At 35.8% G+C, this 13,883-nt stretch overlaps 1 protein-coding gene across 13 annotated transcripts in view; it reads right to left on the bottom strand.

The window, feature by feature from the left end:
* Window positions 1–13,883, bottom strand: part of LOC115235805 (venom dipeptidyl peptidase 4) — a 386,957-nt gene that overhangs the window by 67,385 nt on the left and 305,689 nt on the right. For all 13 annotated transcript variants that reach the window (XM_029807805.1, XM_029807808.1, XM_029807806.1 and 10 more), the window contains one exon: window positions 2,238–2,290. In XM_029807805.1, coding sequence (XP_029663665.1) covers window positions 2,238–2,290 — 53 coding nt within the window. The remainder of the gene's footprint in view (window positions 1–2,237; window positions 2,291–13,883) is intronic.

Genomic DNA, 13,883 nt, shown 5'->3' with positions numbered 1-13,883 from the left:
CTGTTTTCCGCCCCCGTGATTGCCGCCACGCGTGAACAAACTATTGCGGCAATGGCGAAATTTACAAAAAAAACCGTTTGCATACAGTTGGCCCGTTTTGATTTTGGGGATAATTCGAAATGAGATTTGATCACACGCTCTCCTACTGCGCTCCCGTGATATTGTACATTTTCACTGTGCTGCGATATAATTTCAGAGAAACTTTCAACAACTAGGAAAATATATTGACGTCCGTGGACATTAAAAGGGGAGAAAGAGGGAGAAAGCATGTAATTAAAATTTAATCAAATTATTTTCGTAAACTAAAGAATTTAATGGCTTTAGCGAAGCTTATGTTAACATTTTCTTTGATCGAGACACTACTTTGCACTATATTTTTTATATTTAAAGATTATAAAATAATTAATAAATAAGATAAATAAAATATATTAATTATTATTTTAAGTCATGTTTGTATGTCCTATACAAGCATCGCATGTTTTTCTGACATTATTTTTAATTGGCTTCGCGTCTTCTCTAAAAGTCTTAATCATTCAGCTATGTCTATACTTTCTTGCCTAAAATAATCAAAGCTGAAAGCTGAAATTTTATGTTCAAAGTACACATTCTCGAAATACTCCGCACGTCAAGACTACTTCGTTCGCACTCTTTAGAAATTTGGCTCTGTTCGAAAACCAGCGATATAACCCAAACTCGACAGTGAATTATGTATATATATATATGTACACGCTTGTTACAGTCACGCGGTTAAACCTCGAAAGGACGCGACTGTATATTCAAAGATGACGAACGACCTTTGCGTCTTCCGAGACACGCTGGGAAAGGAAGCGTGATTTGATCTGCGTGACTATTTGAGGGCGATGATCTCAAGCGCGATGGTAAATCTCGGGGAGGAGAGTTTCACCTGCCGTGGAAGCTGCAGGCATCCGCACATAACGGCGAAATCTCGCGGAATTGCCCTGCACCCTCGGCTTTAGAACTAGGATGTCTAGCGTCGTGGTTTCGCGTGAATGAACTTCGGGATCCTTCGGAGGAGTGCGAACGACTCGCGATCGTGAGAAATTGATCTTTGAAATTTTGCGAGTTTCACAGGTGACCTAGTTCCTCGGATGATTTAAATTTCACGGGAAGTTTGACTAATATATGGAGAGAGAGAGAGAGAGAGGAAGCGAGATTGTCCTATGAAAATATTATATTAATTCCGTAACTATTGTCAGTAAAAAAAAGTAACCTTCACCTATCGCGATTAATTTAAATTTTCAATTACACTAATGATTACAGATTTTATATTTAAAAAAGATTTATATGCGAACTTATGTATTTTTTCATACAATAAATATAGAATTTACACGAATATGAATAAATATATAATTTTCTATAAATAAATGGCATGGGACAAACAATAATATTTGATATGCATATATAACAAATATATTGATAAATAAACAAATGTGCAAATAGTGTAACATGAGCAAGTAAACAAATAAATTTAACAGAAGCATGATAAATTGCCGAAATTGATTCTTTAACAACTTTAATTAAATTATATAATAAATTCAAATTAACAATATTGACAATTCATCAAAATTAACTGGAAATTTATTAAATTCCAAAATCTCTCTCTCTCTAGCACACAAGTAAGAGAATATATTTTCTGATATAAAATAATCTCGGTTTCAAATCTCTCTAATCAAGTCGAATCTGAGAAAATATGATTCAAAAAATTAAGGAAGAGAGTAACTTTCTCATTAAAAAAAGGGGGGGAGGACGAAAAATTTGTGTTGCCTTCGCAAGACCAGCAAACATCACAGCCGTGCAAATAAGTTTAGGCCCTAAAAGGTAGAGCTTTAACTTTTTTTTTTCTCGCCAACGGGGGAAGGAGAGCGAGAGATTGCGGCGGTCGGGGAATGGCGATAATCGTGATATAACCGCTTCTAAATGCTGAGTTAATGATCAAATCCGCGAAGGAAAGTTCTCAGACGCGGAACGGGCAGAGCGGGTAAGGTAAAGCGGTGACGGTAAGACGAGCCGGGATTAAATTCGTGCACAGTTTGTAATTTGCACGCCCCCAGCTTTTCCAACTTCCCTCCTTTCCCTCCTACTCCTTCTCCCCTCTCACCCCGTCTCGGCTTACGACGGGGGGGCCGAGATTAAAATGCAAATCTGAACTTGATCACGGAATAAATTTGAGATATGATTGTCGCAAAACGCCGCCGAGACATGGCTCGTTTACTTACAGTGTCTCCAGATTCACGATCCTGTAATGGGCCAGGTACGTATGACGATACAGCTGAAACAGAAAGAGAGGAGAGAGCGCGTTAGTAAATTTGTCGAGATTAATGTGATCGAATATATATGATGTCCTAGAGACCTCCTTTTGACGACAAAAAAAAATGTGCACGCGAAATGTCTCAAGTGGAAATGCAAAGTTATTTCTTGTCAAATTCTTTTTATCTCTTCCTTTTTATCAAATACCTCTTGAGATAAATTAATTGTATTATTCCACATTCTTGCAGCTTATTCTTAAGAAGCTATCCTTTTATATTGCATTTTCGCGATATTTCGCAATGTCTTTTATAAAAAAGGAACTCTCGGATCATTTTTTCACGCATTGCCCTCTATAATCGACTTTGAGAATACGTTGTGTATACTTCCGATAAACTCACAATATACTTCCGACAGTGAAAAATCGATCAAATGCTGCGAGAGCAATGGCATTCGAGTGATGGAAGTTTTCTGCTTCGGAGTCTGTAGCGTTCAAAAGATTCGCTTCCGTGCAAACCATCTGAGCGTGACCGGGGATACCGAGGGGTAACGTAAAATACGATAACATGCCATCCCATGCACGGATTCTATTTCGTTACCGCATTTTGCCGTGGGTTACCCCGACAGTCTCCAGCACCAACCGTGCTGGTACCAGCCATAAAAACCTCTCGCTCGCGTTACTCGCATCATTCACGTAGCACGGATAGAGCGCAAAAATATAATAAAGTCAGCGCTGATAAAAATATCGTACGTCCCAAGCCCCGCTCGTATTGTTTTGCACGCGTATACACACGTGAGATTAGCATGTAGGATCAAAGTATGCATGTCGTGCAATGCGATGGTTAATACGCGGCAAAGTGGCTTTATTAGATGTGATTAGAGAAAGATAAACTGACACTCTACTAATAAAGAGCAATTACAGATTTATAAAAATAAAATACTGATATTTATTTCAGATTAGATTTTAAATAACTAACGCAATTTTGTGTGTGTGCACGTAAAAATAATACAAATATTTTTAGAGCTTACTAATTTTTTTAATAGTGTAATATATATATTTAAATTCTAAATTTTATATATATATATATATAAAATTTTTAGATATTTTATTGAGATCGAATCGATGAATTCAAATCCGATTACAGCGTAAACTAAAAGTCTAGTAAATACCAACTGTAAACTTTTATCGATTACTGTTCCATTAGATATGAAGTCCACAAACTTCAAAGCTGTGTACACTTGCAAGAGGTGGTTCGACTCTTAGAAGGTCGTTTAATCCGAACGTATCTCACGTCCCTTATAGCTCTCCTCCCTTGTGCACTAATAATAATCATAGTAATAAAAGCAATAAACGGCTAAAAGCAATAAACGTGCGTCCAAAGTTTAAATAGCAAGCATGTTGCAACCAGCATAAATGCACGTGCGAATTTATCGGCGACGACGTAAAACACGCTTAAAAGTTTAATGATCAAACTTTCCGCGGTGAATCGCGAGTCGTTAGATATTCCGAAGACGAGTCTTTCAATCTAGGATATTAATTATCAACAGCTAACTTTCATTGCTAAATTATACGCATGTGCGAGCTTTCAGAGAAATACGCAAAAGTATCCTTCTCATCTTTCTCGATAACTCAACCTGGTCATATCTATTTAAACATCAGTCACCACGTATTAAATAACAAAGAAAAAACTTTGTAAAGATAATCGCTAGATGTATCATCTGTAATTACAAAGATTTTATTTGGTTAAAATAAAAGAATTTAAAAAAGAAATGCGATGTTTTATTTAATAATAAATATATGATTTGATTTTTTTCTATTTATTTCCAAATATATATTCGTATAAATATTTGCGGTTAGATAATCAAGGAAACTGATATTGAAACACACACAACAATTGCTTCATAGATAATATATCCGCAATGATTAGAGGAACCATCGGTGTGTTAATTGGCACAGGTAGGTAGGTAGGTAGGTAGGTAGATAGATATAGTGAACGTGCGCTTGCGGCTGGGAACGGTCCAGTTATTCCCACGGGAACATTTCGGAACCGGGAGATCCGGGCACGCGATAGAGAGAGAGAGAGAGATCAAGGAAACTGATATTGAAACACACACAACAATTGCTTCATAGATAATATATCCGCAATGATTAGAGGAACCATCGGTGTGTTAATTGGCACAGGTAGGTAGGTAGGTAGGTAGGTAGATAGATATAGTGAACGTGCGCTTGCGGCTGGGAACGGTCCAGTTATTCCCACGGGAACATTTCGGAACCGGGAGATCCGGGCACGCGATAGAGAGAGAGAGAGAGAGAGAGAGAGAGAGAGAGAGAGAGAGAGAGAGAGAGAGAGACCCGGCCGTCGAACGAACCATCGACAGCGCGATACGGAAGGATTCATGGTGTGCGCCGCGGCGCTATTTTGCCTCCATTAACTCTCTTTCGGGGCAGACCTATAAATCATGGGCCGCCTGATAAGGTCGAGCAACGCCATTTTCACGTGTTGCGGCTGCGTTCGCTATCGGGCGCGGGGCTCGTTTCCATCGCATTATTCCCGCCTTCAACACCAACTTCTGCCCGAGGTACACTGCCCTCCATTAACCCTTTCGGTGTTCCAGTCTTCCTAAGGGTACGGACACGTTTTCTTTCATCCTGTGCAATATGCAACACACTAGCATGTAATTTCAGGATCATCCGGCGGCGAGATGTATTTATGGATACGAGTCAATGCTTCAGCGTCACATATATTTTTTGAGTGAACTTTTAAGATCTTTTTTTCTGGAGATTATTGATAAATTATTTTTGTTCTAATCTTTGTATTTTTTTTATGCATATAATTATAATTATAATTAGATTATGAATTAGCTAAATCTAAATAAATAATATCAACGGAATAATAATATATAATAAGATATATATGTAATCATGTGGGGATAATTCATGCGAAGTTCATACAACTTTATAACAAGATTTGCGATTAGAAAATCGACATTCAGCAAAATTGAGCGATCAGCTTTGAGAGAGAACTCGAAATAAGTTAAACAATTTCGCAACGGATTCCGAAAGTGACGACGAATTGGAATTTATTTGAAATTTACTACCAACTTGTTGCTACGCCTCGTAAAGATTACGATCGAATAAAGACTCGTTCATTTTCTAAATTATCCCTCGCAAGAACTCGTCAAACCGACGAATGAGATATTACGGGCAAGAAAGTCTATGTAATTGAATTAAGAAAGAGATTATTATATGTATATCCCTTGTACACAAAAACGTTTTTATATATCCGGAAAATATTATAGCAAAATATGACTGAAATTTCAAGATTCCGTTCAATAAGTATTACGATCGTGTCGTAAAGTTTATCGTAACGCCGGAAATATGGTTTCCGAAAGATTTCACATCTATATGAACTCTTCCCGCGTTATCTGAGTCATATTCTACCACACTGTAGAATCGTTGTATGCTGTGTCAGTATTTTTTATCACGCATCGTATTCATATTTCGCCGCGAATTTAAACCATGCGGGAGAAAAATGAAAAATGGATTCCGAAATGAAAATCGTGTTAGGGATTAATCAAGGCTCACGTTATGTGAATCGAAAAATGACAAGCCACGGTCTTTTGTTTTGATATGATTGAAATAATAACGAAGCGGCTGATATATTTTTCAAATATTCTTTTAGCGAATTTTTGAAAAATTTCAATCCGTTATGTAATACCGGGGATTAAAAATAGCATGGCATATTTTAAATATTAGATATTTATATTGAGATATTTAATTATTATATATATTAAATATATTTTTCATGTATTAATTTTGTTATAATCTCCTAAAAAAATCAAGTTTAGAGAATTCTAGAATAATTTATTTCATAGTCAAATTTATAAATTTCTATTTAAATTTCTCGATTATTATTTATTATTTTATTAAGTGACTGTCTTTAATTCTAATCTTAAACTGATAAATTCTTCTTCAATCGAAACGAAATTAACTTCATATCGAGAAATGAAATGATAGTTTCAATAAAACATTTCCCAAGCGGTAAACAACTACAATTTATAAGAGTAAATGAAAGTCTATGAATTTCGCTACTCGAGCGGAATAGGAAGATGAAAGATATTCGTTATTCGGTGAATGATTACTTCATTTTCAACGGTCAACGGCTGGCACAAGCCGTTATACACAATTGAGAGCGTCGGTGTTCCTCGACATTGTACGACGCCGGCGGGAATACGAGGCGGAAAAGAGTCTAAAGCGGGATTTAATGTTTCTTGGTCGGGTTATAGGAGTTTCGTTGGATCCCCGCGCGCGCAGGAGCACACAATTCCTAACGCGGAATTAATTCCCGCAGCGCCGCGGGACACGCGTTCCGTTCTACCGGAAGTGCACGGCGTTTTCCTCGCTTCGATTCGCGCGGTTTAAGCATGGATGGGCAAGAATAGCTGCGAGAAGAGGGGGCGTATTGTTTGCGCGAATAAGCGCGTACAAACACGTACGAGTGAGTGGACAGACGATCGTATAATCTCCACATGAGCGTTATCTTCCGCGCTATCGGACAGGAAGAGTTCCACTCGTATCTTCATTTCATCCTTTCGCGAGAAAAAGAAAACTTGCGTATAATCTCTTACGCGGAAAAAAAATTTAACAATCGACGCGGAGCTTCTCGAATTCGTTTTGCATTCCAATTTCAGCTCCATATCTCGTTCGTTGAACAAATGAGCAGTTTATGCATCGAATCATTCACTTTTTAATTACATATGTTTTAATTTATAAATGTCCTAGTTAGCAATAAATAATATATTACAATAGAAATATATTTAATTGATTAATTAAGGATTTAGAGTTGCACTCTCACTGTGATATATTATCGGCGATAATATAATGTGTCCTATATATTATCTCGAACGTAACGAACGATCCGTTTTATGGTCAAAGTTAAACAACTTTGATTGTGGATATTATATACAGTAGAATGAGCGGAGAAACATCCTCCGTTTTGCTATTGATAGTGGTTGGTTGCGCTTTTCGCTATGCTATACAATTTCATGCGATAGAATGTATGATCGATGGATAATTACCTAAGCGTTTTATTGCGATATTTATGTTAGTTAATTTCCATTAATTAGACAGAATAAAATTACAAATTTATATTATTGACAGAAGTCTATATTATTTATAATAATAAATAATAAAAGATGACGTGAAAAAAAAATTATCAGATATATTTTTTTCTTTCTCTCCAATTTTCCGAACATATATGGTAACTATATGTCAATATTTGACGGATTATTTAATGGATAAAATGACAAGACGTTACAATAACCGATGCTCGTAAAAAGATGCCTATAAACAATAGTAGCGAGCGCAAAAATATCGCGTGAATTCTTCCCACGGATGCATCTGGACGACGACCGAGCTTTGGTAATGCAGCCTGCGGTTGCTGTTGTTGGTTTCGCGCGTTTTTCCGCCGGCGCACTTAATTTCCCAGAGGCGAACCACCCATTTGGTTTTCGGTTAGCTGGCCGCGCTCCAATACAAGTGGCCGACCGTCAGCCGTACAAATCGCTAATGTCGCTAAAAACTAAAAGCGTCTCCCGCGTATAGGGTCGATTAAACGGATAGATGCTAATTAAGAAACTTTCGTACGAAAAACCGTGTATACGATTTTATGCCCGGCACGGTTTCGCCGCAATTAATTCTTAGCGCATAACTCACTCGATTTAATTTCCCAGAAGAATGAAAGCGCGCGCGTTAACTTTTCTTGATTTTATATTGCTTAAATATACAAGCGCGTTTAAAACGCGCGTGAAACGACGAGAGATGTGAGATTTAAATTTTAATGATGCACCGAATAAACTTTTGACGTCATAACGTTTCTTAAGTTATTTTTTTAATGTGCAATTTCGTCGGATGATGGACACATACATGCGGTTGGATTACCTCAGAATAAATATTACGCGTGAAATGTTCTGTAAAATTTTTGTGGATCATGCATCATATGTATGTATGTTAATTCGTAAATTATACAAACCCTTAGTGCTAAAAAAGTGCTTAAAATTAAAATTCTGTAATCAGTTATTTTTATTGCACTAGAATTTCTTTTTTCTCGTGATAAGAATTTAACTTTCTATAGTTAAAGGAGCAGATCAAAGTAAATGCAAGGGAGTAAAGTTAACGTAACATTGTGAAATAATTAACATGCATCGATCGATAATTGATAAAGAAGAGAAGTAAAACTTTTCACTTTAATTATGAAGTTCTGAATATTCCTCTCTAAACTGATAAATTTATTATTAGAATTAAATATTAAATATATTAGTATCTCAAGTCGCATTATATCATAATAAGAAATAACAAACAACGATAAAGAGAGTTGCATTTTGTATACCTTGTAATTTTAGCGCAGAAAAGGGTAAGAATTTTCGAGAAAAAATTATCAAAAATTTTCGCGAGATGATTTTAAATTTGAATTTTACTGCAGGAGAGCTCGAATCGCGAACATTTATACTCGCCGTTTCTCGCCAAATAGCCGTCCGTCGTGGAGAGCGAATGAAGCACTTTCACGATACTGGGTCACGTTTCGATTTTCACCCCGGTGATTCGCCTTATCCCGAAAACGAGCGATTTATTCCGAAGGGTCTCTCTCACACACCGTATCTCCGGTATGTGAATCGACTGCGGAATCAAACTTGTTCCTACGAAATGTACCCAGTTTCAGGACACGAGCGCGAGTATTAAGGCCAGTCACGCACCGAATCAGATCAGTCCCGCTTGAAATCAGACCTTCGCGGTCTATATTGAACCGGTAATAATTGATAAATCATTGATGGCGAGGGTTTACAAAAATTTTGTTGAACATCGACACGATAGGGAATTAAATATTGATCCTGTGAAGGAATTATAATTCTATTCACGATATAATCGACATCGTATATATGAAAAGTTTCAGAGAGTTTCGAGATATAATTTCAAGATATTATAAAATTGTTGTCATAAAGCACAGAAAAAATAAGCGCAACATATAAAAATAAAGATATAATAAAGATTTCAATTCCAGCGCAAAAATTTGAAGATTAATTTGTGCGAAAGGAAGGATATATTTGTTTTTCTCCCGGATTATTAAAACGATCGCCGGGATTTTCAACCCGTTATTTCCAGACTAATCGGAATCAGTTTAAAGAGATCAAATCTCGAAAAGAGCAGTAAGAATCATTAACACGGATTTTCTGCACGCCATTCATTTTCCGTAACCAAAGCAGTTAGGATTATGCGCGACAAATGAAATAATTAATTTGTCAACTGAAAGCGGGCTTCAGTGCGAATTAATTAATTACGTGCGACGAGCGATGCGCGGTCATTAAGGAATAAAAGTCGCTACACGATATTGTTTTATGCTTTAGAGAAGATAACACGCGCGATTAAACTTCGAATTAAACATCAGATGCACACAGTCGCGGTTTAAAAAATATTCCATATGATATATCGAAAAAGTCTCAATCATTTCGTATGACGTAAATTTTTTAAACTCGCAATTCAATTTCAGTTACTGTATTCTGCATGTTAATGTTATTATATAAATTAAAAGAAACTACAAAAATTGTAATTAATTAAGTCATTTAAAAAATTCGTTCTTTAATATGATTATATAAAGCGCGTGGTCGTTGGAATAATCACGATATATATCTATGAATATGTAAATAGACAGGATGTCTGCTCAAACCTTGTAAAAAAATTCCCTGATTTACTAGAGATTTTTGTTCAAAATTCCAGGTAAAGAGAATATTTTAAAGATTTTTTGGTGCAACTTCATATAACAAATTTTTTAAATGCATGGGTTTTCTAATGTTTTTCACTCATACCACGAAAAAATACAGAACCGCTCGATTTGTATAAATGTATTGAAAAAAACCTTTGTAAGATAAGCATTTTTCACTTGCATAAAATTTTAATTTTTTTATTACTAAAAATTACAATAAAGAATATGTACTACATATTCAATATTTTGTTAAAACATTGAATATATAAATAAAGAGATAGATAGATATATATTTATAATATATTTTAAACACGTAATTCATTTGGCTTGCCAATTGTTTACAATTTGAGAGCAGAAAATAAAAGAGAGAATTTTTTAAAAAATTCCCCGAGTCCCAATAAAATTCCAATAAAATTCCTTGATTTTTCCGTAGGTACGAAAAAAATTCCTATGAATTCTAGATTTTCCATGTTTTTCTGGGAAGCAGTCACCCTTATAATACAGTACGCAATATAGATTCCGATACGTGTTCGCGGTCCAGCTCAAGCTTTCCAGTTTTGGAACAAAGATTGCAACATTCGACCAAAGATCGTTAATATCTTCTTAACGGTACGTTTGCTCGCTTCTTAATAACCTCGCCGATGTTTATCCCGCTTCTCGTCGTCGTCCTGGCGTTGCATTAATGCGTTAAATGACGCGTCGCATCACAAAAGGAACGCGGAATTTAGATTGCCCAGCCCGATGAGTACTACTTATACTCGCGAGCAATGTCGATTTAGCTGCGATGTCGAGATCGTACGAAGGCGCGTCGAACAATAGAGGCGAACGAGAAGCTCGTGGTCTTCGGGCGGTCTGATCAGGATCGATTTTATCCACTGCACAGTTTCGCTCACGGCAACGCCGCATATATACTTATATATATATATATATATATTTATCGAATGCGTCCGCGCAGTAAAATCTGAACGTTCGTTTTTATTGGCGCGCTTTAAAAAAAGAAAGAAAAAAACAACGGTTTTTCACGGGCGTCGATAACATATACGGGCCGAAAGCGTTTGTCTCGATTCCGCTGCATGAGATGCACATTAAGATTAGTGCACTAGCATGTTCCCGAATACTTGCGAGTACTTGATGATAAGTATATGGAGCAGTTTTTCGATTTATTACTACCTACGAGACTCTTTTCATCTATCTTTATCAATCGCGCGAAAGGTAAGTGCAAAATCGTAAATAAACTTACTTTAATGTTGCGAAAAGTAATTTAAAAGGATAATTAAATACCTAAAAAATGTGTACTTAAAAATGTAATTAATGAAAAGTAACGTGTGCACTGTGTTATACAGGGTGATGTACGTTCTAATGTGCAGCGATTCGCGGTTTTATGCGTCAGAGCGGAAGGCGCTTTTGAGGAACGTAGTTCCGACATTATCATTTAATCAGTTTGGTACGCAGTTATTAAAGTAGTTAAGATCTTTGTGCGAGATTTACACGCAAAACTACGCTATTCGAGTAATTAATTGGTTAAAAGTAAAAATTTCTTATTATGTTCACCCTTTCATTATACTTTTGTCATTGTGAACGCAAATATCTGGTCAGCTTAAAAAGAACATAGAACGCTTCAGTACAGTCTTTCATTTGAGATTTTAATTAAGGAAAATTTCTATATATTAACATTTTTCATGCTGCTTATTAAAATGTGTAATAAAAGCAACGGCATTCCAAATGGAAAATATAACAAAATATTTTACATTCATTATCGAGTTCCATCATCATGCGCTTAATGGAAAGTTTGACGAAATAAATGAATGCCGACGGTTTCATAAGCGCAGTGCATTAATTACACTACTGCTATAAAATGATCAAAGTTGGAAACGAAAAGTAGGTCAGAGATATTTATCATGTGCGTTTGCAAATAATTGAAAATTTTTCGACATGTTTTGTGCACGAATCAATATATTTAAGATAAATTATTTTCTCTATTCAAATTTCAAAGTATTAAAAATATGAAATTGAGAAAAACCTTTTGATGACCCCGTAGCTTATTTTTTTATCTCGTCTTCTTTAAAATCTCCTCACGTTTTCTAATCTAGGAACCAATATTGTTTGTGTACAAGACGTATCGGGACAATATTCTCTCTAAATTAGCGAAAAATATCACCCTCCGTTTTTTTATTTATATCAAGAGAGCAATAAATCGTGACTATTTTTCTCACGTCGAGAAAAATCGCGTCCCGTTTCAATACAAGGCCAATCGGCGCGAGTGGACCGCCGCCCCCGATATTCTCAGAGTGGCGCATTAAAAATTGATTCTAATGCACTACTTGTGGTTCGCACCGCGCAAGGAGATGCATGAGGGACCACGGACACCGGGCACACTGGGTACTTATATTATCCGACGCGATCGCATCGGAAATTTTGACCGCGGACACATAATGTAAATCAAGATGCACATGCACCGATTGCGCTCCATTCGATACCATATGGGCCCTTTATTGGTTAATGTCCTCGAACATTATCGGTCAAACGAGTTTCACCGCATAATCGCAACTTTTTCGGTTTCATCGACCTCGTATAATTCACCGATAAATTCGGGTGGCTATTCAGCATGGCTGGTTAACGAGCGATTTTAACGAGGGGAAATTTCTTGAAAAAAATCATCAATTACATAACGGTTTGTCAGATTTTTGAATATTCAAAAAGACACATAACGTAAAAAATGAAATTTAATGATATTTTTTAATTGTGTAAACTATTTTTTACTTGTCTTTATTAAGAGCAAATATATATGATATTGAAATCTTTACGATTATTAAATAGAGAAAAAATCATATCATTGAGAAAGAAGACATTATCTTTTTTCATCGGAACCTGTTCGTTTCTTTTCGTATTCCGTCATCAAAGCAGCAATTTATGTATTTTCTAGGCTATTTTCTGGCAATTTAATTTACAGAGTTGACGTTTGATAACCGTATCTATACCCTTATTATAGCGCCGGTATCATACGGGGCGATATTTTTGCCTTCGATAGGATCCAATCTTCGTCAACGTATAATGTCATTGCGGTAAAGAGAAACATAAACTTATCGTAAACGGTAAGTTACTAGCGATTCATAAACAAGCTTGTAGAAGGTGGAATGAAGGGTTGAAACTCATAAAAAGACTGACGGCATGTCTTTCTTTTTCGCACAGCAATGATAAAAAATATGCACAGACGCTCATTTGCAGACATTACGCAATAATTAATTTTACATATTTCTAAAGAATTATATGTATATATATAATTTTCTTCAAAAATATATAAAATATTTAGATTGGAATTATAACCGAATACACAAATAAAAATATAATAAACCGAAAATGTGTTTCTTCTCTTTCTCTTTTTGATATATTTAATATTTATTCTATCATATTATATATTGTTTCCAAGCCATATAACGTTATTTTCTCTTTCTTTTCTTCAAAAAGGTATTGTAAAGGGCGTTTTTACACACGCTTTTTTTAACGTGGCCAAAGGGTCTTTTTTTCATAAACACTTGCCTCGGTTTTCTGTGAGAATATCGATCTGGCATAAACAAAACAAACACTACGTTCTCGAAAATAATTTCTGTTAACATTTCTTGCCGCAATAAGAGAAAATTTACAATTAATAATCTTAAATACGAAATTTTTTTGTTTGTTAGAAAATTATTATGATTCAACTGTGTCGTGTGGGAAATATCGAAAATTTTTTCATAAGAAATCTGAAAGTTATATAGATGCTTCCGCTGCTACTCTAAAGAGTTTTTCTCGATCAAAGCACTCGTCTGTCCAGCGAGGTGTTGGTCCGAAAAACGTCCACGAAAAAAAAAGTAGAAGCAACCT

The sequence above is a fragment of the Formica exsecta genome, unplaced genomic scaffold (genome assembly GCF_003651465.1).
Source record: "Formica exsecta isolate Colony F162 unplaced genomic scaffold, ASM365146v1 scaffold235, whole genome shotgun sequence".
Taxonomy (NCBI): Eukaryota; Metazoa; Arthropoda; class Insecta; order Hymenoptera; family Formicidae; genus Formica; species Formica exsecta.
The sequence above is the reverse complement of the archived record's forward strand: the minus strand, read 5'-3'. Positions and strand labels throughout refer to the sequence as shown.